Genomic DNA, 26,423 nt, shown 5'->3' with positions numbered 1-26,423 from the left:
ATGTCTAATATATTATGATGATTTTTCTAATGAATACATGCTATGTAGTATTAAAAATATGTATCCCCATATTCATATATAAAGATTTTTTTTAGAATAAAATGAATCATTTTATAAAGAATTAAATGTTTATTCATTAGTTTGCATTAATTAGGATCCATGAATTATTAGATAACATAATATTTTGAAAGCAAATTATATTAATTAACTAAAAAGAAAAATATATTGATTATAGATATAGCTAATTAAATAAAGAATTTATAGTTTTGTAAATAAAACTAAATATTAAAAATTTATTAATTATTTTTTTAAATATAAATTATACTAATTTTCATTTTCAAATTTTTTTGGGTAAATTTAATTTGCACTTATAGCAATTTTTTAAAAGTTATGTCACATTAAAGAATATTTTAATTTTGCAAATTTTACCCTTATTGTTCTAAATTTTGCTATAATTAACATCGATAAAAATTTTATTTCTGTAATATTGAAAATTAAAAGTCAATGGTGAAGATTCAAAATTGATAAATACTTATAATATTTTGTTAATTGGATGGCTATATTAATTAGTTCAACTGAGATAGATTAATCTTGACTGATATAGAATTAAAAAAAAAAAATCAAATCAATTCATTAATTACTATTAGTTGAATGCTTCAACAACTTAACAAAGATAATTTCCATAAAGGCATTTTATTATTTATTTAATTAATGAAGTTGCCAGCTTAACTATCATGTGCTAATTAATACATGATAACAACAGAGCCACAACTTGTCTACTTTCAACCAAGATCTTTGTGCGATTACTGTCACTGATTAATGTTTGCTGGAAATTTTCTTTTCTTTCACATGCTTTTGTTTTTCTTTTTTTTTTTTCTCCTTTTTTTTTTTTTTCTTTTTGCATGATTCATCTATCCCGACCCGATCAGTCTAATCATAACGTTTTTTTTTATTAGGGAAAATAATTAATTCAGCGCGATGTTTGACGAAACTAACTAAGTCATCACTGCAGTTTGACAATATTAATTAATGATCTTCGAGATTTACCTCCGTCAAACCACTTAGTTCTTCCATCTATTTTCTCCAGATTTTTCCATTAAAATTTTTAAAAAAGACTAAAATATCATGACACATAAGAATGAAAAATAATTAATTCATCCATGATGTTCGACCAAATTAACTAAGTCGTCCTTGCAGTTTAGTAATATTCATTAATGATCCCTGAGGTTTACCCCCGTCAAACATTTACTCGTTCCGTTTATTTTCTCCTGATTTTTCTGTTAAAATCTTTAAAAAAAAAAAAAAGACTAAAATATCATTACAGTTAAGAAGAAAAAGACCAAACTAAACTAGGTTATTTGCTTTATAACAGAATGACAGTTAAGCCTTATCAAATTTATAATTGAAATTTTGCAAAAACAGTGAATTTATTTTTATTTTCTAAAATATTTTTACTATATCTATGGTCCTACCTTCATTTCATTAGTTGTAGTTTCTAATGGAATTTATAAAATAATTTGTTCTCTTGAATATTAATACCTAAAATTAAATGTCTATTTTAATCTTTTTTTTTTTTTTTGAAGGTTTTAATGGAAACATCTTGAGAAAATAGATAGAATGACCCAAAGATTTGATAGAGGTAAATCTCAGGGATTATTAATTAATATTGTTAAACTACAAGAATAACTTAATTAGTTTGGTCAAACCTCAGGGATAGATTAATTATTTACCCTTCTTAAGTGTTAGGGTATTTTTAATCTTTTTTAAAAGATTTTAACGGAAAAATCTGGAGAAAATGGACGGAAGTACCAAGTGATTTGACGAAAGTAAATTTCAAGGACTATTAATTACTATTGCCAAACTATAGGGATGACTCGGTTAGTTTGGTCAAACCTCAAGAATGAATTAATTATTTTCCCTTGTTATTATCATTTGTCTTATGCTTATTTATTACTTAGTAATAAAGCTGATTGTAACTTATGGGTTGTGGCTCAGTTGGCAACGTGGACTAAATATCTGAGAAGAACTTTTCCACTAACATTTGGTTCAGTCGTTATGTACAGTAGACTACATAAAAGAGTAGCCTTCCCTTCTACATACTAAATTTGTGAAAAACTTTTCTAGTGGAGAGTTATCGAACTCAATACTTTTTACTTTTTATATTAATAAAAAAACCAATCAAATTACATGAAGTCGGTTATAGAGATTTATGTCTAAAATTGGTACGAGCCTAGACCCCTGAGTTCAGCATCCATAACCTTCTTGTGGAATGTGATATTCTGTTGTAATTCTTCTCCTACATGGGAAGCTGAGTGCATCTGATTCAGGAGGCAAAGTAGAACATATTTATAGAAAAATCAATTCTAGTGCGATTTCCTCTCAAGCTAGTTGTAAATATCCCTTGGATATTCATATTCTTCTTGTGCTGTGATCCCTCCTCCAGGAACGGCTACATTACTTCCATGATAGTGATGTAGCTTATACTAAACTCTGCATCTTATCTTTTAGATTTCGCTTTCTTTTTTTATAAAAAAAAAAAGTTTGACTTTTATCGTTAACGTATTATATTAAATTTTTGATAAAGTCAGTTATCCAGACAGTTTAAGCTATGTCGAGTGTTTTGATTAACTACAATATGTCCTACACAATTAGGACCACAAATGAACTGAAAATGAAGTGATTAATGATGGACTTGAATGGAATGAAAGTGATTTATAATTTGTTCAGTATGTTAACTATTGGGATTATTTCAACAGAATGCCTCGAAAATCTTAGGTTATAAATTTAAATTTTAATTAGAGTCTAATTAATTAAAAAATCAATAAGAATAAATTATTATTTAGTCACTTTTAGACAGTAAAATATATTATTGGGGACTCATTTAATTTAGTAATTCTTTTATTTTAACTGCGTCCAACTATTGTGTTCATATGTTAGATTTATACATAAATGGTTTTCAAAATCAGTTTTAACATCTAATATGAATTACTATTTGATTCATATATTATAGCATATTATACAAATAAGAATCCATTTGTAAAAAAATAATTTGAATAATTCTTAAATTTTATGACCTTCCAATTACGTACTTCTTTGCTAACTTGTTAACTTTTCACTTATACAGTTGAAAGAAAAAAAAGAAAAAAAAAGAAAGAGGAATAGAAAAAAAAATACCAACCAAAGAGTTATTTTCAAAAATATAAACACAATTAAATTAATTTTCAAAAAAAAAAATTTTATAATATAAAAAATAATTTACCAAAATAAATAAAAAAATTTATTTGCTTGGTTTCATAGACTACAATACATACCTATTCTTTTTAGATAGAAATTCAAAAGAGGTATAAAGTAACGTTTTACTCAACATTTCAATCCATTTCAGACATGATACACATACGTGCATATATCATTATTTTTATGCTAATTTATTTTATCACTTATGCAATATTACTTTATTTGTTAAAATTTATTTGCTTAGTTTCATATACTACTATATATACTCATTCTTTTTAAATAGAAATTCAAAAGAGGTATAAAGTGATATAATTAAAGAGCATCCAACTGGAAAATTTCTTTGTGTATTTTTTTTTTTTTTTGCATATATTAAAAAAGTGGTACACAAAGAATTAAATGCAGTATGACTAAATATAATTAAAGAGCATTCTTATGGAACCAATCCATGGCAAGAAATCCCTGAGTTGAGTGCAGCTGTAGTTTGGATCTCCATGCTAAGTTTTTCCTGGGTTTTTTTAATAATATATAATTTTCAAAAAAAAAAAAAAAATACTCCACCAACCAACCAGTGAATTAATGCTGCAAGTATTATTGAGAAAGTAAAAACTTGTTACTCTTTTTACAGAAAATTTTACCTACTAAGCCAATAGTTAGCGTTGACCATTAAGATTCTTTTATATAAATATACTTATAATTCTAGAGACATTTTCAAACCAATTTATATTTTTTTTCTCGAGTAATTTTAAGGATTCTTCCATATCGTTTTGATACATTCAACATTATTATGTTAAGAGTGACCTTGCTAACCTAATTGACCAATTCAATCCTTATTAATTGGACTAACTTTATCGGTAACATTAAATATTTAATTATTTTAAAATTTATGATATTAAATTGAATGTTTTTTCATTATATTTGTGATTTTTTTTTTTTGCCAATTATTAAATAAATATGTCAAACAACCTCTGCCACAAAACCTAGCAATCGATTAGCAAAGCCCGTTTTTCCCTTTGGCGCTTTCTGAGCTTTTCGTCACTTGAAACATTGAAACTTGTGAAGCCCATTCTCTATCTTTTCGCCCTATTTTTAGTTTTCTCATCAACCAAACAAAGTCAATTGCTCTTCTTTCCCATATGCATACACAAGCAAATGTTACCCGCGATTCGCTGCGGTTTTTGCAAGCGTTAAAAAATAGGCAAACTGAAATTATCTTCCTCTATTAAAAATAGAGTGTCTTTTAAACATATCCTTTTCTAGCCTTCCTGCTATAGATGGATTTCAAAAGACCTTCCTTGAGGGAAAACACTCTTTCGAACCCCATGTATAAACTTCTCCACTATTTTTTTCATGTTTAGATCATCTCATCATCCATTGTTAGGATTTGAGCCATGTATAACTAATTTCTTAGAATTAAAAATGTAAAATTTTAAATGAATTTTCATTTATATCAAACATGAAAGTTTAAAAAATCTTATGAAATTCATTTCCACCAAACAATCTGATAAAAGTAGATCATCAGATTTAAATTCTCGCCTAGAGCATCTCCGCTGACTGTGCAGTTTAAAGGCTGGCCAATCCCATCACCATCCTTGGGACCAACAACAGCAACACTACCACCATTATTGAGAGATATAACTCAAACAAAAATAAATAGCATTACAAAATTCCACGCATACATAAAAGATGAAAGAGGAAACATGATGTGTACACGAAAGAGGGAAGAGGAAAGAGAATATATAGAAGGCTTAACAGGGGAAAGTTTAACTTCATATCTTCTGAACGCTGAAGTCTTTTGTCCTTGGTTCAATCTTACTTCTGACCCGTTGCAGAGGTTTCTTCTCCTTTGGAATATCCAAATTTCAAAAATATTCATTTTCTCTTCTGCTCTGATTCTACTCTTTGTCCAGGTATATTACACACAATTTTCCTATCAACTTTTTCTTTCCCGGAAAATTTTCTGGATAGGATTCATGCCAAAAAAAAAGATAAGAAATTGATTTCCCTCTTTTCAAAATTCATTGCGAAAATAAGAAGAGGCCGACATTATGTAACCTGAATGAGTATTTTTAAGTATCTAATAGAAGAAACAACAAAATAATAGAAATTAAGAAGAAAATAAAGGCAAATAAAAAGGAAAATTACATTGAAGTATCATCTGGAGAGGTACATGAAGAAGATGAGAGTGAAGTCAGTCGGTAGGAAAAAAAATCTGACGCGGAAGGGGAAGAAGTTTCAAGAGAAAATAAGGGCATATTAGGAATAACATTAAAATGAAATTGTTAAAGGGGCATAACACTGTTCTATGAACAGTGAATTTGGGTTTCATTTTACTATATATATAATTTTACTTGGCTAAATGACAGAAAAAGAAAATCGTCAACTTTTAATAAATGTATAAGCTAAACCATTTATGATACCCAAACTTTATAACTTCGAACAATTACATCCTAAAAGAAACTTAATTCCATAGGCACCCCTGTAAAGATCATACAGAAGTGACTTTCCCACCATAACACCAAGACATGAATCTGAAACCTTTATTTAAAAGAGAAGAACTTCCAACCATTTTATTTCAATCAACATTGGTTATAATAAAATTTTCTCACTGTATTAGTGAATAATTCAAATTAATAGAGAATATTTAAATTCAATATGATAATAAACACCTAAATAGATATTTATACACACTTTTAGCAAACTTAACATTTTTTTTATCACATGGTATCAAGCTAAAAAAGAAATAATTAGGTAGGGACGCACGAAAATACACACAATAATTCAATCTTATAATAACCCAATAATGTAATGCTTTAAAGACATCAAATAATTTTAAAGGACATAATTGAAAAAATAAGGAAAATAATACATTAAAAATGATTGAAACTTTTTCATTTATTTGTGATTTTATATCGCCTCGAGTAAAATGATTCAGACCATTTCAATTTATTCAAAAACACTTATATTTAAAATTTTATATAAAGACGGCAAATTAATTAATTTGGTATCTGCTCGAGGCATGGAGTTTTTAAACAAATCTAATTAGTAATTAGTAGACAATTAAGCAACATTCATAAATACTTAATGACTTGTTCAGCCTTTGACTTAAACTAGATTTAATTGCTCAATCAAGCAACTATACTTTGTTAGGGATATTTGACTCAGTGACACACAAACTTCTAACTACTTTCTTAATTTTGCCTGCCAATTCTGAACTATGATCTTCCTTTCTATTTTCTAGTGTTCCGATTGATTATGTATATCAAGTCCTTGGACTTTATTCTCCTAACCATTATTTATTTATTTTTAATTTATCAAATTCTCATTTTTTGTGCATTACAAAGATCCCTTTCAAGCGATTATGCGGTAGGTATACATTTTGTTAAAGCATTCTTGTTTTCATATGTTTAAAATATATTATCATTAAAGTGATACGATGATTTCTTTGCATTTTCCCGTCTTTAATCCAAAACTTGGAATATATGGTTTAAGGCATCAAATTCCTTTCCTATTCCCTTACCAATTTTTTATGTCATGTTTGGATGAATTCTTCTGGTATGATTTTGGTCATATTCAGTAACAGCTTTTTATGCAGTGTTTATAGTAGTGTCTGGTGATATATTGTTTATATTAGTATTTAGAGTTTAAGGCAGCAGGTCATCAAACGTTGCTTCCTTTAATATTTGATAAAACCCAGTTAAATAACTTGACAGTTATCAAGATATATAACAGCTATTGAAATAATTAATTTTGCCGAACGAACAATATATATAGAAGGCATATAAACGATGGAGGCAAACCATCCAATTGGCTAGCAATGGTTGGATTTTATCAATTTTGATTTTATGAATACTTATTAATATTTGTGTGATAAATATGACAATCTTGCATATATATAAAGAAGCATCACTCTTCATTATTAAGTTCCCTTTGGATTTTAATTAAAGATTACACCACTTATTCCCAATTCCCATATCATGTCTTATTATCATTTTTTTTTTTTATTCTTCCTGCTTAGAAAATTCAGCAATAATTAGTAAGTTAATGGATGAATTCATCCCTCTGCTTTTTTTACAAAAAATCTTGTGGCACCCTTAACTTTCAATTTGACCTATATAATATTTCTATTTATAAAATTGTACCTATTAAATGCTTTAATTAACCTATTCAACACTTCAAAATAAAATTAAATCGATTTAATACTTACTGGATAGTTGAAAATATGAAAATTATTATGTCAAAATTTTGTATTAACCACATGTCAAATCAATATTTTACATATAAAAGCCAAAAATTTAATAAAATTTATTATTGTTAGCGTGACGAGGTATGAGATTATTAGAAAAAGGGAAACTGAGGGTGCCATGAAGTCAATTTTAAAGTTCAAGGTGCAACAAAATTTTTTTTATTAAATTTCAAGACGTAAATTATGTATTTAATCATAAGCAAATGAATAACTACTTGCTTGGTCTTTTCCTTTCCCTAGAATTTTGTTAAATATGCTTACTACCTATATTTTTATATATTCTTTTCGTCCCATTTTATTTATATGATACGACAATTATGCATATTAAAAATTTAATCAATAAAAAATTTTTTTCCTTTTTATGAGTTAAAAGATATTAGTAAAAATCATTCATTTAATTAATAATTATAAAAGTTATAATGAAATATATATATATATATATATATATATATATATTATTAAAAACCTTTCAAATATTTTAAAATATTCGAAAAAAGAATATCAAGATGATACGGAGAGATTATTATTTTATTGATCTCAAGCAACAATGAAAGTCCAGGAGGCAACAAAATCAAAACATTCCCTATTAAACAATTTATACTTTAATGACATTAAAAATTTTAAAGAACTATTATTATTATTTTGTATTTCTTTACAATATGTCTTTTCAACGGTCATTCATTTCGCTAACGGATGCACCTGTCAAAAATGTACACGCCTCCTTGTGTTTTATTCGTATACATATTTCCCTCTTTTTTAAATGCACAAAAAAAGACACGCGCTTAAAATATTCCCTTCCGACTTCAATGACTCTTCCCACCTCGAGACGAAGAAAACGACGGCGTTGAAGAACCCGAAGAAACGCTTCCTGGACCTCCGGTAGTTCCAAAGAACAAATCGGATAAGTAATTTCCCAAATCATCGGGGCCAAATCTGACAATTCTTGAATTACTTCCAAACTCCCTATTCACTGCCGCTCGAAACTTCTGGTGAAATCCCCGATACGCCGGCACTAGCTTTCTCGCCAACGAAACTTTAATCTCGTCTCTCAATTTCGAGTCCGGCACCACCCATGAACTCTGCTTCTTGTACAACTCCTCGAAAGCGGAATTAAATCTCTTAAAATGCTCTGCTACTTGGTGAACCGTCATCGCTGCCTTCAAATTCTCCGGCAAGGAAGCGAAAACTTCGTTCCATCAGATCCGCTCGTAATTTGAAGCGTACTGTTTCACTTTAGCTTCGTGCTTCACTATCCAATCATCGCCGATGAGGAATTTCAAGCTCGATGTACGGACTTTTTTTACTACGTACTGAAGATTGTTAGCCAGAAACAGATAAGAAAGAGCCACGTCTTTGTAAAGCTCAGCTTTGCCGTCGAGTTTGCACAGCAAAACGAGGATAAGCCAAGCTAACCGTAGGGAAATCGCCGAGGAATTGCCATCCTGATCAGGCTCAGGACTGCCGAAGTAAAACTCTGGCAATGGTGACTGGTTCGTTAAAGGCCAATCGGCGACTATATCAGATAATATGCCGCTGTAGTCGGATAAGAAAGAAATATAGTTCATCACGTATCTTGTTAAAGGATGGACCCCACCTCCAGGTGGCGTTTTCGAATTGTCTTTCGAAATTGCCGATTCGAAATCGGTTAGCATTGTGCGGACAGCTTCGCCGAGCTTGATTAAAGAGTTAACTGCTTGTGATCGGACGGTGGACGTTGATTCATCGTTGAAAATGGATTCAATCTCAGGCCAGAGATCGGCTATTGCTTCGTAGAGGTCAAGAATACGGAACATTTTCTCAGGAGATTTCTTGCATTTTGCTATATTTTCCGGGAATCCAAACAAGCCCAGAGCACCTTCTTTCGTAATTTCTGCAAAGCAAGATTCTCTCATCGAACCAGAAGCAGAGAAGACATGATCGCAGAGAATTCTCTCTCCATTGAACAATGTCTTAACCGCCACCTTTACTGCATATAACCAGCTTTTGATTTTAATTTCCAGTACTTCCCAATCCATCTTCTGAATCTGCGAGAAGTTCAATCTCTCAACACCGAGATGATACAAAGTCTCATCAACAATCGATTTTCGAACAATTTTATAAATCTTAACACACTCTCTTCCATAACCAGAAGAAATCATACAATCTGCAATAGCTTTCAAATCTGCCATAGCCATCATAGAAACTCGCTCAACTTCCGATACCGAATCACCAAATCTCGACGATTCGTCCTCCGATTCATCTTCAAAATCGGAAACACTCGACCTTGACGCTCTAGAAGAGTGACTTGAAACTGATTCTGGATCAAGATAATCCCGATTAAACTTTAAGATCTGGTAAAACTCTTTTTCGAGTCTTTTCATGGCGACTTGCATGAGATTTTGAGCTGTAATGAGTTTTTCAGAAGCGGGGTTTTCTGTTATGTAGTACTGCATAGCAGACTGTAGTTCTCTGATAGAGTTGAGGTATTGTTTGGCTTCGAGGCGGTCCTCAGTAAAAAGAGAAGTGATGTTGCAGTAATTGGAAGAAGAAGAGGAATCAGGGTCCCATTTAGAAATGAGTATCTGGGCATTGTCTATTTTTTCATCCATGAATGTATCAGACAAAGTAAGGCTATGGGGTGGTGATCTCAATGGAGAACTTGAAGGGGAAGGCTTGAAGAAGATAGTCCTCATTCCTTTTCTTGCATGTACAGATTATAAAGTAGGGTTCAAGATTTTCTTGTTCAAGGTTTCACGCAATTCAGTTAATTTCAAGATTTGAGAGAGAGAAAGAGAAATGGTAGAGTGGGAAAGAAGAGTTATTACTTATGCCGAGGCAGTTGGGAGATTGTGGGGTATTTATAGAGAAAGCAGAAAGAAAGTGAGAAGGGTAGTTTCGTTCGTTGACAATGTCTCATAATTCACGAGGTTATAGATGATCGTTTATGGATGGCTTTTTTTTATTTTTTTAATCTAAATAAAGTAAAAGCAGGAGAAAGGGTTAAAACAATGAATTTGCCGTCCTAAGAAACAAGCAAGAAAATGCTTAATGGTTAATAGTCCCTTTTTTTTTTATTCTTTTTTAAGAAAACTTCTGAGAATATTTTGCAGTTAGATGATTTTTTTATTTTATTTACTTTTGGAAGTTATTTATTTGGTGGTGTTGAGTATAATAATATTTCAAATGGAAAATACATTTGATTTTGTGATAAGATGGTTTTTAATTTTTTAAGCTACCCCGAAAAAAAAAAAATTCTAATGTATCAAAATATTTCAAATTTTGTCGGTTTTAATTTCACTCTATTTTAAATTTAAAACATGCTTGAGATATTTATTATTAAATAAAAATGCTTCCCTTCGGTTAAATTTAATGATTTTTATTTTTATAAGAATTAAAAAAATGATTGAATAATCTCAATTAAAGAAAAAAAGAATAATTGATTAAACTACCTTTTAATTAATGGTAATTTAATTGAGACAAAATCTAGTGTAAATATCTAAATATGACTAAAATCGAAAAAAAAAATTAATTAATGCTGCTTTAATTTTCTAAAGTATCATATAAATAGAATAAATAAAATCAAAAATTTTCTTGTCATTTAGCTGTGATTTACCCATCTTAGCTGTTACCAGTCCTGCTCTGTGTACATCGCCAGATTTTCTAAAATTAGTCCAATTTTGATGTTAAAAATTTTAAAACTTTGTGCTGTGTACAGATATCAATTCCATATTAGAATTTGTTCTTATGCATCAAATATCAAATTTCTATATCAACGTGTCAACATAATTTTGGCCTATTCATTTTATTATCAGAATAGCGTGTTTTTGCTACAACTTAAATTTTGTTGTCTTCCAATCAAAAACATACTCGTGGACAAAATTTGAACAATTACACTAATGAAAACATATATGTAATTTTCAATCCACATATTGAATCATTACTCATATAGAATAACACTCATGCATTTTGTATAAAATGAAAAGAGTGAAAGGTTTCGATGTAATCCACGTGTTCCCTCAATTCATATTTATTACTTAAAAATAATTGTCACAATATATAAAAATTGATTCGTAGTATATTCTTGAATATTAGAACGACTCTATTATTATAAGAGAAAGACTCCAACTTTATGTTATATAAACATTTATAGGTTAAAAAAATAATTTTTTCTTTTACCAGTAGAGGAGATTATTAATTATAGATTGTGTATTGAAAAATCAGTTAAATCGACTTTTTATACCGGTTAAATTTAAAACCGGTTTGATAAAATAAGATTAGTTTCTCAATTTTCTATTTATTTTTAAAAATCATTAAAAAAATTAAAATTATGAATTCTTAATATTCTAACTGATTTTTTTATTCAATCAAGCCAACTGAATTAGTCGAACCGATGGACCTATTACCAAATCTATTCAACAAGCGGTTTGGTATTAAAATAAAATAGTGGAAATTAAATTGTAGAGTATTTTTAAATCTCTCACAGTCACACTGGTTTGGCCCTAACGTTCTGTTGTCAACTTTACTTTCGTAGACGCTAAAATATACTGAGTTTTGGATTTATTTTAATTATTTTAGTTTTTAATAAAGGCAATTGATGATAATATATATTTGGCGGAAGATATATAACTTTGCATAAAATAAAATAAAATAAAATAAAATGAATGAGTACTCCAACAACAAAGGATGGTCAACTATTTTTTTAATACTATATAAAATTTAAGACAATTTTAAATTATATTTAATACATTTCACTTGTTCTATTCTATTGCATGTGAGAGCGGGAGACCAGTTCTTCCAAAAAAAAGAAAAAAAAAAAAAAAAGAAAGGACTTTTTCTTTCCTATTTACTTTCTCCTGCTTTTAACAGATCAAATGAGACAATGAACTCTTATATCTATATGCTACCTGGTGCATGTGTAGTTTCATGCATCAAGTCGATTCATATATATATATATTTTAAATTATTATAGTTTCATTTTTTTTTTGTTAATGAATGATGAGAAACACTTTTATTATAATAAAATTTTATATTTTAATTCATTTAATATATGAGTGAACTCATATACCGAATGTATGTAAGTATTTTCTATAATGTCTATATATATATATATATAATAACTATTAACGGTAACGATTGTAATAAAATCTTAACATATTACGTGTCAAACATAAATTATATATTACTATAAATATATTTGTTTAGACAGAATTTGAGTAGCTTGAACTCCTTTATAACATTTTGGTTTGAAGCATACTTCAAATTATCGATTAACTGTGGTTTGAAAGTTTTTGTATTCTTGTTGTGTTTGTAATTAACTATTAGTAGTAATTATTAATTATTCTGAATAATTTAGTCAAATTAATGACGTGAGATAAATGATAATTTAGTTAATTAAATAAATATTTTTAGACGGAGGAAGTAATAATTTGCTAAATGTGACCAGTAACTAATCAAATGTTATGTTACCGTGTTCGAATTAGTTTGTTTAATGTTTAATCAAGGATTCAAAATAACAGAATAATAGGGTATGATTAACAATTCTAGCTATCAATTAACTGGACATTTGTGCCTGTTGTTTTGTGTTTGTATCTATTTGAATAACCTAGTCAAATACGCAACTACATGTCGTATTAGATGAAGAAATAGCACACTTTCTCTTATAAATTAAGGCACTCTTACAATTTGCACACCTACTAATTTGTTTGAACTGATCCCAGCTACATATTTCCGAAGGTTTCCCTTTTTAACCACAGTTTTACATGTTCAATGCAAGTCTGGAAGCCAAAAACTAAATAATAATAAATTAAATTAAAATATAAATTAAGGCACTCTTACAATTTTGTTTCAAGAATGAGACAATTGAATTTGATTAATTAACGGTATTACCTGTCACTAGATTTCAAGGTGATAAGTGATAACTTGGGGAATGAGTGTTAGGAAAATAAATAAATAAATAAGTGCTTTGTCAGCAATGGTGTCACTATTGTAATATACTACATAGTTAAGTCGTTGCTTAGGAAAGAAGGTTCTTCATTTTGATTTTGATTTTGATTTTGGCCCTCCAAAACAATTATGCCCAAAGAATAATAATTACATGGTGGACCCTTTTGAGGATAATTCCTTTGAAGGTTGATAGAGAAATCATAATCGTCAGCTTAATGATATAAGAAAACATGTCATTAGCTGGTGAACTTTTCTGTAGGGAGACTCGTGACATAAGAAGGCATTATCTGAATTATTAAAAAGGTTACAATTGAATAGGATTGTTATTTTCAAATAAGAAATTAAAATTAATAAGAATTTCTTTTTTCTTTATTATTATTTGGGCTTTGCTTTGCAGAGACAAAAGCAGTGGCTATAGAATCCAAATTCTGACTCACTTAGATGTTTATTTAACCAGTTTTTAAATCATAATTTGTTTGATGTAATTGTCTCCTATAAGCGAGTAGTACTAAAAAAATATAAGTTAGCGACTTATTGGGAGAAAATAATTAATTATAGTTAATTAACGTTGCTTAATTTTCAGTAGCCTGCTTCTGCCATTACATTGGATGATTTTATTGTTATTATTTATTGATTTAGATTATTTTAAGAGGTTGATAATGAATCATAACAACTTTTTAAAGGTTGTTTTATTCTTTATATTAATAATTAATTAACGATTTCAATCAATTTTTGTTTTTTTGCTTATTTGTTTATAATGATTTCAATTATGAATTTGAAAGTTCAAGTAATTATAATATTTATGTGTGCACGTACATTTAACAAATAAAAAGTATTGTCATTTTGCAAAGAGATCCCGTCAAGTATTTCTCCCCTAATCATAGAATTACTTGATTAAAGAAAAATTAAAAAGGTAAGATTTCAGTAAGTAAAGTGATACTCATGAATACTCTCTTTCCAAAAATGGATAAAGCAAATTTCATTCTTTAAATTCCACTTTTAATTTAAGTGATAATTATTAAATTTTATATATATATATATATATATATATAATTTAGAAATTTATTAATTTGTATTTCATATTTTTATCAATTTCTTTTTAATGAAATTTCCGATTTGATTTCTTCTGAAAAAAACAATGGCCGTTGACATTGAATGGGAAACAAAGAAAGGTAGGCTGAAATAAGATACGAATGGGGTTCTAATGCTTGTAAACGTCCAATGGAAAAACAACTTGGTTGAAAAAGACTGATTAATGGCCTATAACGCTAGACGCGATTTATTCATTTGCTATAGACATTGAAAATCAAATGAACTTTCATAAATATATTTATTGCTTACTTTTTATCACTAAAATCCGAGTGTTTCTGGTCTCTATTCTCCAACAGAAAAGAAGTAGCGAGTGGCGCGGCCGTTGAAAATGAAGTGAAAGCGATAATTTCAGCATTCTGTAACTGTCGTTAAGGTCGGATAGCGACTAAAATAGCGCGTTTGATTTCGGAGCAAAGGGTTGGGGTTCGGCTCACACTGGTTGACGTAGGCCTCGTGCTGTCACTTCGTTATTGTTTTTTCCAAGTACTTACTTCAATTTGTAAACTAAAGCGGGGTTAAACGGAGTGGACTTTTTTTGAAAAACTTTGAGATTTTCCAAACCTAAAATCCCAGCATATGAACAGATTTACTCATGAAGTTAGCTTGTAAAACATAAGTTGACTCAGAATAATTACTTCAGCGGGGGACCTGTCATACATAAACTCGCCATTTCTTTGTTAGTCAAAGTGCAGCTTATCAAAATACAGGCTACCTCTCAAATTTTCTGCCCTTTCCATCTCTCGAGTTGAGATGGTTTGCATTTGTTAGATTCATGTCTCTTTTTTAAAAATCTTATCTTTTTTAACCAATTTCGAGAACCGTTTATCGTTGGTGCATATATCCAAACTTCAATTCTTTCTTTTTTTTGCTTCTCAATCCCATGTCCAAAGTTTGTTCAGGATATTAGATATAAACATAGAATGTGACTGATATGGACAGAAGGGCATTACAAAGAATTCAATGTGTTAAGAGAAAATACCCGAAAGATAAGTGTGATACGCGTGTGAAATGTCAGCAAAAAAAAATTACAAACTCAGGTGCATAATAGATTTTTCAGAATTTGGGATGCCACGACCACAGTTTTTAGCGAAACGTCCAGCAGTGAAATTATGCATCTGAACCCATCATCAGTTATTTCCAGTACTTGTATGGTTAAGAGTACAATCAAATTACAGGAAGTTGGTTACAGTGATTTATGTCTAAAATTGACGGAAGCTGAGTACATCTGATTCAGGAGGCAAAGTAGCACTTATTTATAGAAAAATAAATTCTAGTGCAATTTCCTCTCAAGCTAGTTGTAAGTATCCCTTGGATATTCATATTCTTCTTGTCCTATGATCCCTCCTCCATGAATGGTTACATTACTTCCATGATAGTGATGTAGCTTATACTAAACTTTGCATCTTATCTTCTAGATTTCGATTTCGTTTTTTAGAGAAAAAGTTTGACTTTTATCATTAACGTATTATATTAAATTTTTGATAAAGTCAGTTATCGAGACAATTTAAGCTATGTCAGAGTGTTCTGATTAACTATAATATGTCCTACACAATTAGGACCACAAATGAACTGAAAATGAAGTGATTAATGATGGACTTGAATGGAATGAAAGTGATTTATAATTTGTTCAATATGTTAACTATTGGGATTATTTCAACAGAATGCCTCGAAAATCTTAGGTTATTAATTCAAATTTTAATTAGAGTCTAATTAATTAAAAAATAAATAAGAATAAAGTATTATTTAGTCACTTTTACACAGTAAAATATATTATTGGGGACTCATATATTTAATTTAGTAATTCTTTTTTTTTTAACTGCGTCCAACTATTGTGTTCATATACATAACTATTCTGTTTTAGATAGAAATTCAAAAGAGGTATAAAGCCACGTTTTACTCAATATTTAAATCCATTTCAGACTTGAAACACATACATATGCATATCATTATTCTTATGCTAATTTATTTTATCACTTATTCAATATTACTTTATTTGTTAAAATCTCTTTGCTTAGTTTCATATACTACTATATATACTCATTCTTTTTAAATAGAAATTCAAAAGGGGTATAAAGTGATATAATTAAAGAGCATCCAACTGGAAAATTTCTGTGTATTTTTTTTTTTTTTGCATATATTAAAAAAGTGGTACACAAAGAATTAAATGCAGTATGAGTAAATATAATTAAAGAGCATTCTTATGGAACCAATCCATGGCAAGAAATCCATGAGTTGAGTGCAGCTGTAGTTTGTGGTGATGATTCCAAGCTCGGAATTTTTCTAGCTAAATTGCCAACCCAATAAAATCTCTTGAAAATGAAATGTAAGGAGTATATTTTTATTTCTCATATAGTTTTCCCCGTATGTTTCCTTTTTATAAAAACAAAAAAAGAAAAACATTGTTCAAGTTTATTTGCCTTTAATACTCCACCAACCATTTCACTGAAGTGAAGCCTTTGGTTTTCAAGCTAAGTGGATTTGCCAACAAGCTAATATGTTGACCGTTCATTAGCTCGGGTTGCTATTTTTTTTGCTCATCTTACTATTTGGAGCAATCCTTCTCATTTCCTTTATAATACTTCAATTTCTGATGTTTTTTTACTAAAGTTTTTTCACTTAGCATTGAGGTCCAAGATTTGGGTGAATACGATAGACCTGTCGGTGTCGACTAATTTGGATCTCCATGCTAAGTTTTTAATGGGTTTTATTAATAATATATAATTTTCAAAAAAAAAAAAAATACTCCACCAACCAGCCACTGAATTAATGCTGCAAGTATTATTGAGAAAGTAAAAACTTTTTACTCTTTTTACAGAAAATTTTACCTACTAAGCCAATAGTTAGCATTGACCATTAAGATTCTTTTATATAAATATACTTATAATTCTAGAGACATTTTCAAACCAATTTATATTTTTTTCTCGAGTAATTTTAAGGATCCTTCCATATCGTTTTGATACATTCAACATTATTATGTTAAGAGTGACCTTGCTAGCACGGATCCTAATTGACTAATCCAATCCTTATTAATTGGACTAACTTTATCGGTAACATTAAATATTTAATTATTTTAAAATTTATGATATTAAATTGAATGTTTTTTCATTATGTTTGTGATTTTTTTTTTGTCAATTATTAAATAAATATGTCAAACAACCTCTACCACAAAAGCCTAGCACTCGATTGGCAAAGCCCTTTTTTCCCTTTGGGACTTTCTGAGCTTTTCGTCACTTGAAACATTGAAACTTGTGAAGCCCATTCTGTATATTTTCGCCCTAAATTCTTTTAGTTTTCTCATCAACCAAACAAAGTCAATTGCTCTTCTTTCCCATATGCATATACAAGCAAATGTTACCCGCGATTCGCTGCGGTTTTTGCAAGCGTTAAAAAATAGACAAACTGAAATTATCTTCCTCTATTAAAAATAGACTGTCTTTTAAACATATCCTTTTCTAGCCTTCCTGCTATAGATGGATTTCAAAAGACCTTCCTTGAGGGAAAACACTCTTTCGAACCCCATGTATAAACTTCTCCACTATTTTTTTCATGTTTAGATCATCTCATCATCCATTGTTAGGATTTGAGCCATGTATAACTAATTTCTTAGAATTAAAAATGTAAAATTTTTAATTATATCAAACATGAAAGTTTAAAAAATCTTATGAAATTCATTTCCACCAAACAAACTGATTAAATTAGGCCATCAGATTTAAATTCTCGCCTAGAGCATCTCCGCTGACTGTGCAGTTTAAAGGCTGGCCAATCCCATCACCATCCTTGGGACCAACAACAGCAACACTACCACCATTATTGAGAGATATAATTCAAACAAAAATAAATAGCATTACAACATTCCACGCATACATCAAAGATGAAAGAGGAAACATGATGTGTACACGAAAGAGGGAAGAGGAAAGAGAATATATAGAAGGCTTAACAGGGGAAAGTTTACCTTCATATCTTCTGAACGCTGAAGTCTTTGTCCTTGGTTCAATCTTACTTCTGAGCCGTTGCAGAGGTTTCTTCTACTTTGGAATATCCAAATTTCAAAAATATCCATTTTCTCTTTTGCTCTGATTCTACTCTTTCTCCAGGTATATTGTTGGAAAAATTGCTATTTTAACGTGGAAAACTCCCCAAGTGGAGAAAAACCGCGGCCGTTGCCAAACGACAACCAAGAAAAATATTCACTATGCGGCAAATTGTTACAACCACAATTACAAAATATTTTTCGACCCGACACCCTCAAAACACCCCAAATATTTTATACTCCAAGGGACTCCAAGAGACTTGCTCTAAATCCTTAATATAAAACACATTCAAGTGTTTTTGTGTGTTTTGGTGTGTTTAGAAAGCTAAACATTAGCTTTCTTTTATAAACAATTCACCACCCTCCATTAGCTCATCTCCCCGATGTGGGATTGAGCTAAACTATTTCTTTTTTTTTATTATTTGTTTTCAACAAAGGCGGCTAACAATTTCCACCTTGAAAATACAATTAAAAAAAAAAATACAACACTATCTGCTACCGACAATCATAATTCTTATCGTCAAGAATTATCATACTCCACCTTAAAAGAGTATTGCCACTTGGAACCACTTTACCGACTCTAAGAATTTTCCATCGGCCATGTCGGATCCCGCTAATAGTTTATGGTGCAACCCTCCTGTTGCCTTTTCCGAGAATTCATTAGCCATCAACATATTTTTTTTTCACCACACACTTTGCATCAACTGTCAACCAATGCCGTACGCATTTCCGTGGACCAGCTACCAATAATCCTTCCTCTTCCATGGCATCTCAACGGGTAGCAATCATGCCATGAGGACACACATCTCTCAATTACAGAGAGATCACATCATCTCCTTCGCCACAGGAGATCACATTGGCAGCAACAACATTAGAGCTTCTAGCCGAATCAGCTCCACCGTTCGGGCAATCCTTCTTCACGTGTCCAGTTTGACCACAACCCCAGCAGACAACCTTCCTCTTTCCGGAGCTTTTCTTCTTTTTCCTGGTACCGACAGATAAAGCTGAATCCTCATATGATTTATTTTCCATTTCATTCAGTCTTCTCTCCTCAGTAATGAGTTTACTAACCACATCCGCATACACCACTTCCTTACTACCATATTTCAGAACAAGTTTTATGTGCTCATATGTCGAAGGAAGTAACAGGATGAGTCGGAGAGCTTTATCTTCATCTTCGGTTTGCACTCCAAGAGTTTCCAATTCAGAGACGATGTCGTTAAGAACACTTAGGTGATCTGACAACTTTTTACCTTCCACCATTTTCAACGTATGAAATTGCTCCTTCAAATATAACCTGTTGGATTTTTTTTTCTGGTACAATTCTTCCAGTTTCTCCCACAACTCCTTTGTCGTGGACAATCCAAGCACATTAGCAAGAACATTTTTTGCTAGACACATGCGAATTTGACTTGCCGCTTTGATATCTAGCTCCTCTCATTTTTCATCGCTAATCTTGGATTTTTCTGAGTCTCTACTGCTACTGTCTTTTCCTGAATTCTTTCCGCTGACTGGTTTACCCTTCAAAACCTTATGCAGTTCAGACTGAATCAACACGTCTTTGACTTGCACTTGACACAGTGCAAAATTCATTCTCCCGTCAAATTTCTCAATCTCACATCTCATAGCCAACATGCTTACTTATGCTTATAACAGTGAACCCAATAATTAATGAAGTAAACCGATTTGGTAATACACAAAAAAGACCACAATGATTTTCTAGACAGTATTACCATTCCACGTAAAATCCCAGTTGGGCGGAGGGGTCACAAGTAGTCCCACTTAAAATCCGGCCTTCTAGACAGAAGTTACGTGCACGGTATATTATCAGAACTTCGGTACCAGAATAACTTCAATAATTATCGTCAGGGCCTTCACCACCGGTACTCAAGCACACCAAAGCAAAGCTCCACCCGCTTCAAGACTTCCAAAACTCCACCTGCTTTTAAAATAAAATAATTTCTAACAACAGTATTTCTGATGTGGAAGATCAGACTAAGCCGCAACCACAATGCATAATTATAATTTAAATTACAAGAAATTATTTTAACACTAAAAGCTCCGCCTAACAAACTAGGCTCTGATACCACTTGTTGGGAAAATCGCTATTTTCCCGCCCTTCGGATCGGCTTCAAGCAGGAACAAATGAGAAAATAAAATAATGACTAAGAAATTAAAGAGAACACGATAGTTTAACGTGGAAAACTCCCCAAGTGGAGAAAAACCACGGCCGTTGCCAAACGACAACCAAGAAAAATATTCACTATGCGGCAAATTGTTATAACCACAATTACAAAATATTTTTCTACCCGACATCCTCAAAACACCCCAAATAATTTATACTCCAAGAGACTCCAAGAGATTTGCTCTAAATCCTTAATATAAAACACATTTAAGTGTTTTGGTGTGTTTAGAAAGCTAAACATTAGCTTTTTTTTTATAGACAATTCACCACCCTCCATTAGCTCATCTCCACGATGTGAGATTGAGCTAAACTATTTCTTTTATTTATTTATTTGTTTTCAACAAAGGCGGCTAACATATATTACACACAATTTTCCTATCAACTTTTTCTTTCCCGGAAAATTTTCTGGATAGGATTCATGCCAAACAAAAAGATAAGAAATTGATTTCCCTCTTTTCAAAATTCATTGCGAAAATAAGAAGAGGCCGACATTATGTAACCTGAATGAGTATTTTTAAGTATCTAATAGAAGAAACAACAAAATAATAGAAATTAAGAAGAAAATAAAAGCAAATAAAAAGGAAAATTACATTGAAGTATCATCTGGAGAGGTACATGAAGAAGATGAGAGTGAAGCCAGTCGGTAGGAAAAAAAATCTGACGCGGAAGGGGAAGAAGTTTCAAGAGAAAATAAGGGCATATTAGGAATAACATTAAAATGAAATTGTTAAAGGGGCATAACCCTGTTCTATGAACAGTGAAATTGGGTTTCATTTTACCATATATATAATTTTACTTGGCTAAATGACAGAAAATGAAAATCGTCAACTTTTAATAAATGTATAGGCTAAACCATTTATGATGCCCAAACTTTATAACTTGTAACAATTACATCCTAAAAAGAATTTAATTCCACATGCACCCCTGTAAGGATCATATATAAGTGACTCTCCCACCATAACACCAAAACATGAATACGAGACTTTTAATTAAAATAGAACAAATTATAACCATTTTATTTCAATCAACGTTGGTTGTAATAAAATTTTCTCACTGTATTAGCGAATAATTCAAATCAATAAAGAATCTTTAAATTCAATACGACAATAAACACCTAAATAGATATTTATACACACTTTTAGCAAACTTAAAAAAGAAATAATTAGGTAGGGACGCACGAAAATACACACAATAATTCAATCTTATAATAACCCAATAATGTAATGCTTTAAAGACATCAAATAATTTTAAAGGACATAATTGAAAAAATAAAAGGAAAATAATACATTAAAAAATGATTGAAACTTTTTCATACATTTGTGATTTTATATCATCTCGAGTAAAGTGATTCAGACCATTTCAATTTATTCAAAAACACTTATATTTAAAATTTTATATAAAAACAGCAAATTAATTAATTTGATATCTACTCCAGGCATGGAGTTTTTAAACAAATCTATTAGTAATTAGTAGACGATTAAGCAACATTCATAAATACGTAATGACTTGTTCAGCCTTTGACTTAAACTAGATTTAATTGCTCAATCAAGCAACTATACTTTGTTAGGGATATTTGACTCAGTGACACACAAACTTCTAACTACTTTCTTAATTTTGCCTGCCAATTCTGAACTATGATCTTCCTTTCTATTTTCTAGTGTTCCGATTGATCATGTATATCAAGTCCTTGGACTTCATTCTCCTATCCATTATTTATTTATTTTTAATTTATCAAATTCTCATTTTTTGTGCATTACAAAGATCCCTTTCAAGCGATTATGCGGTAGGTATACATTTTGTTAAAACATTCTTGTTTTCATATGTTTAAAATATATTATCATTAAAGTGATACGATGATTTCTTTGCATTTTCCCGTCTTTAATCCAAAACTTCGAATATATGTTTAAGGCGTCAAATTCCTTTCCTATTCCCTTACCAATTTTTTATGTCATGTTTGGATGAATTCTTCTGGTATGATTCTGGTCATATTCAGTAACAGCTTTTTATGCGGTGTTTATAGTAGTGTCTGGTGATATATTGTTTATATTAGTGTTTAGAGTTTAAGGGAGCAGGTCATCAAACGTTGCTTCCTTTAATATTTGATAAAATCCAGTTAAATAACTTGACAGTTATCAAGATATATAACAGCTACTGAAATAATTAATTTTGCCGAACAAACAATATATATATAAGGCATATAAACGATGGAGGCAAACCATCCAATTGGCTAGCAATGGTTGGATTTTATCAATTTTGATTTTATGAATACTTATTAATATTTGTGTGATAAATATGACAATCTTGCATATATATAAAGAAGCATCACTCTTCGTTATTAAGTTCCCTTTGGATTTTAATTAAAGATTACACCACTTATTCCCAATTCCCATATCATGTCTTATTATCATTTTTTTTTTTTTATTCTTCCTGCTTAGAAAATTCAGCAATAATTAGTAAGTTAATGGATGAATTCATCCCTATGCTTTTTTTACAAAAAAATCTTATGGCACCCTTAACTTTCAATTTGACCTATAGAACATTTCAATTTATAAAATTGTACCTATTAAATACTTCAATTAACCTATTGAACACTTCAAAATAAAATTAAATCCATTTAACACTTACTAGATAGTTGAAAATATAAAAATTATTATGTCAAAATTTTGTATTAACCACATATCAAATTAATATTTTACATATAAAAGCCAAAAACTTAATAAAATTTATTATTGTTAGCGTGACAAGGTATGAGATTATTAGAAAAAGGAAAACCGAGGGTGCCACAAAGTCGATTTTAAAGCTCAGGATGCAACAAAATTTTTTTTATTAAATTTCAAGACATAAATTATGTATTTAATCATAAGCAAATGAATAACTACTTGCTTGGTCTTTTCCTTTCCCCACAATTTTGTTAAATATGCTTACTACCTATATTTTTATATACTCTTTTCATCCCATTTTATTTATATGATACGACAAACACGCATATTAAAAATTTAATCAATAAAAAATTATTTTTTTCTTTTTATGAGTTAAAGATATTAATAAAAATCATTCATTTAATCAATAATTATAAAAGTTATAATGAAATATATATATATATATATATATATATATATATATATATATATATATTAAAAACCTTTTAAATATTTTAAAATATTAAAAAAAGGAATATCAGGATGATACGGAGAGATTATTATTTTATCAATCATTTACTAATTCTTTCTCTGATCTCAAGCAACAATGAAAGCGCAGGAGGCAACAAAATCAAAACATTCCCAATTAAACAATTTATACTTTAATGACATTAAAAACTTCAAAGAATTTTTATTATTATTTTGTATTTCTTTACAATATCTCTTTTCAACGGTCATTCATTTCGCTAACGGATGCACCTGTCAAAAATGTACACGCCTCCTTGTGTTTTATTCGTATACATATTTCCCTCTTTTTTAAATGCACATAAAAAGACACGCGCTTAAAATGTTCCCTTCCGACTTCAATGACTCTTCCCACCTAGAGACCAAGAAAACGACGGCGTTGAAGAACCCGAAGAAACGCTTCCTGGACCTCCGGTAGTTCCAAAGAACAAATCGGATAAGTAATTTCCCAAATCATCGGGGCCAAATCTGACAATTCCTGAATTACTTCCAAACTCCCTATTAACTGCCGCTCGAAACTTCTGGTAAAATCCCCGATACGCCGGCACTAGCTTACTCGCCAACGAAACTTTAATCTCGTCTCTCAATTTCGAGTCCGGCACCACCCATGAAATCTGCTTCTTGTACAACTCCTCGAAAGCGAAATTAAATCTCTTAAAATGCTCTGCTACTTGGTGAACCGTCATCGCTGCCTTCAAATTCTCCGGCAAGGAAGCGAAAACTTCGTTCCATCCGATCCGCTCGTAATTTGAGGCGTACTGTTTCACTTTAGCTTCGTGCTTCACTATCCAATCATCGCCGATGAGGAATTTCAAGCTCGATGTACGGACTTTTTCAACTACGTATTGAAGATTGTTAGCTAGAAACAGATAAGAAAGAGCCACGTCTTTGTAAAGCTCAGCTTTGCCGTCGAGTTTGCACAGCAAAACGAGGATAAGCCAAGCTAACCTTAGGGAAATCGCCGAGGAATTGCCATCCTGATCAGGCTCGGGACTGCCGAAGTAAAATTCTGGCAATGGTGACTGGTTCGTTAAAGGCCAATCGGCGACTATATCAGATAATATGCCGCTGTAGTCGGATAAGAAAGAAATATAGTTCATCACGTATCTTGTTAAAGGATGGACCCCACCTCCAGGTGGCGTTTTCGAATTGTCTTTCGAAATTGCCGATTCGAAATCGGTTAGCATTGTGCGGACAGCTTCGCCGAGCTTGATTAAAGAGTTAACTGCTTGTGATCGGACGGTGGATGTTGATTCATCGTTGAAAATCGATTCAATCTCAGGCCAGAGATCGGCTATTGCTTGGTAGAGGTCAAGAGTACGGAACATTTTCTCAGGAGATTTCTTGCATTTTGCTACATTTTCCGGGAATCCAAACAAGCCCAGAGCACCTTCTTTTGTAATTTCTGCAAAGCAAGATTCTCTCATCGAACCAGAAGCAGAGAAGACATGATCGCAGAGAATTCTCTCTCCATTGAACAATGTCTTAACCGCCACCTTTACTGCATATAACCAGCTTTTGATTTTAATTTCCAGTACTTCCCAATCCATCTTCTGAATCTGCGAGAAGTTCAATCCCTCAACACCGAGATGATACAAAGTCTCATCAACAATCGATTTTCGAACAATTTTATAAATCTTAACACACTTTCTTCCATAACCAGAAGATATCATACAATCTGCAATAGCTTTCAAATCTGCCATAGCCATCATAGAAACTCGCTCAACTTCCGATACCGAATCACCAAATCTCGACGATTCGTCCTCCGATTCATCTTCAAAATCGGAAACACTCGACCTTGACGCTCTAGAAGAGTGACTCGAAACTGATTCTGGATCAAGATAATCCCGATTAAACTTTAAGATCTGGTAAAACTCTCTTTCGAGTCTTTTCATGGCGACTTGCATGAGATTTTGAGCTGTAATGAGTTTTTCAGAAGCGGGGTTTTCTGTTATGTAGTACTGCATAGCAGACTGTAGTTCTCTGATAGAGTTGAGGTATTGTTTGGCTTCGAGGCGGTCCTCAGTAAAAAGAGAAGTGATGTTGCAGTAATTGGAAGAAGAAGAGGAATCAGGGTCCCATTTAGAAATGAGTATCTGGGCATTGTCTATTTTTTCATCCATGAATGTATCAGACAAAGTAAGGCGATGGGGTGGTGATCGCATTGGAGAACTTGAAGGTGAAGGCTTGAAGAAGATAGTCCTCATTCCTTTTCTCGGCATGTACCGATTATAAAGTAGGGTTCAAGATTTTCTTGTTCAAGGTTTCACGCAATTCAGTTAACTTCAAGATTTGAGAGAGAGAAAGAGAAATGAGTGAGAAAGAAGAGTTGTTAGTTATGCCTAGGAAGTTAGGAGTTTGGGGGGTATTTATAGAGAAAGCAGAAAGAAAGTGAGAAGGGTAGTTTCGTTCGTTGACTATGTCTCATAATTCACGCGGTTATAAATGATCGTTTATGGATGGCTTCTTTTATTTTTTTAATCTAAATAAAGTAAAAGCAGGAGAAAGTGTTAAAACAATGAATTTGCCGCCCAAAGAAACAAGCAAGAAAAT

At 31.0% G+C, this 26,423-nt stretch overlaps 1 protein-coding gene and 1 pseudogene across 1 annotated transcript; both read right to left on the bottom strand.

The window, feature by feature from the left end:
• Nucleotides 1–8,038: 8,038 nt before the first annotated feature.
• On the bottom strand, nt 8,039–10,410 carry LOC149498829 (exocyst complex component EXO70H1 pseudogene; annotated as a pseudogene).
• Nucleotides 10,411–24,006: 13,596 nt separating this feature from the next.
• LOC105628195 (exocyst complex component EXO70H1) lies at nt 24,007–26,200 on the bottom strand. The gene has a single exon (XM_089716303.1). It carries the CDS (start codon nt 26,090–26,092, stop codon nt 24,209–24,211), a length of 1,884 nt encoding a protein of 627 aa, XP_089572429.1. The 5' UTR covers nt 26,093–26,200; the 3' UTR covers nt 24,007–24,208.
• Between the last annotated feature and the right edge of the window lie 223 nt (nt 26,201–26,423).

Source organism: Jatropha curcas, chromosome 1, assembly GCF_041381405.1.
Source record: "Jatropha curcas cultivar XTBG-Jc1 chromosome 1, XTBG_Jcur_1.0, whole genome shotgun sequence".
NCBI classification, from domain to species: Eukaryota; Viridiplantae; Streptophyta; class Magnoliopsida; order Malpighiales; family Euphorbiaceae; genus Jatropha; species Jatropha curcas.
This window is presented reverse-complemented; position numbering and strand designations above follow the sequence as displayed.

Bases quoted from the DNA above. Each gene is read 5' to 3' on its own strand.
- LOC105628195 (XM_089716303.1), bottom strand. From the start codon at position 26,092: ATGCCGAGAAAAGGAATGAGGACTATCTTCTTCAAGCCTTCACCTTCA.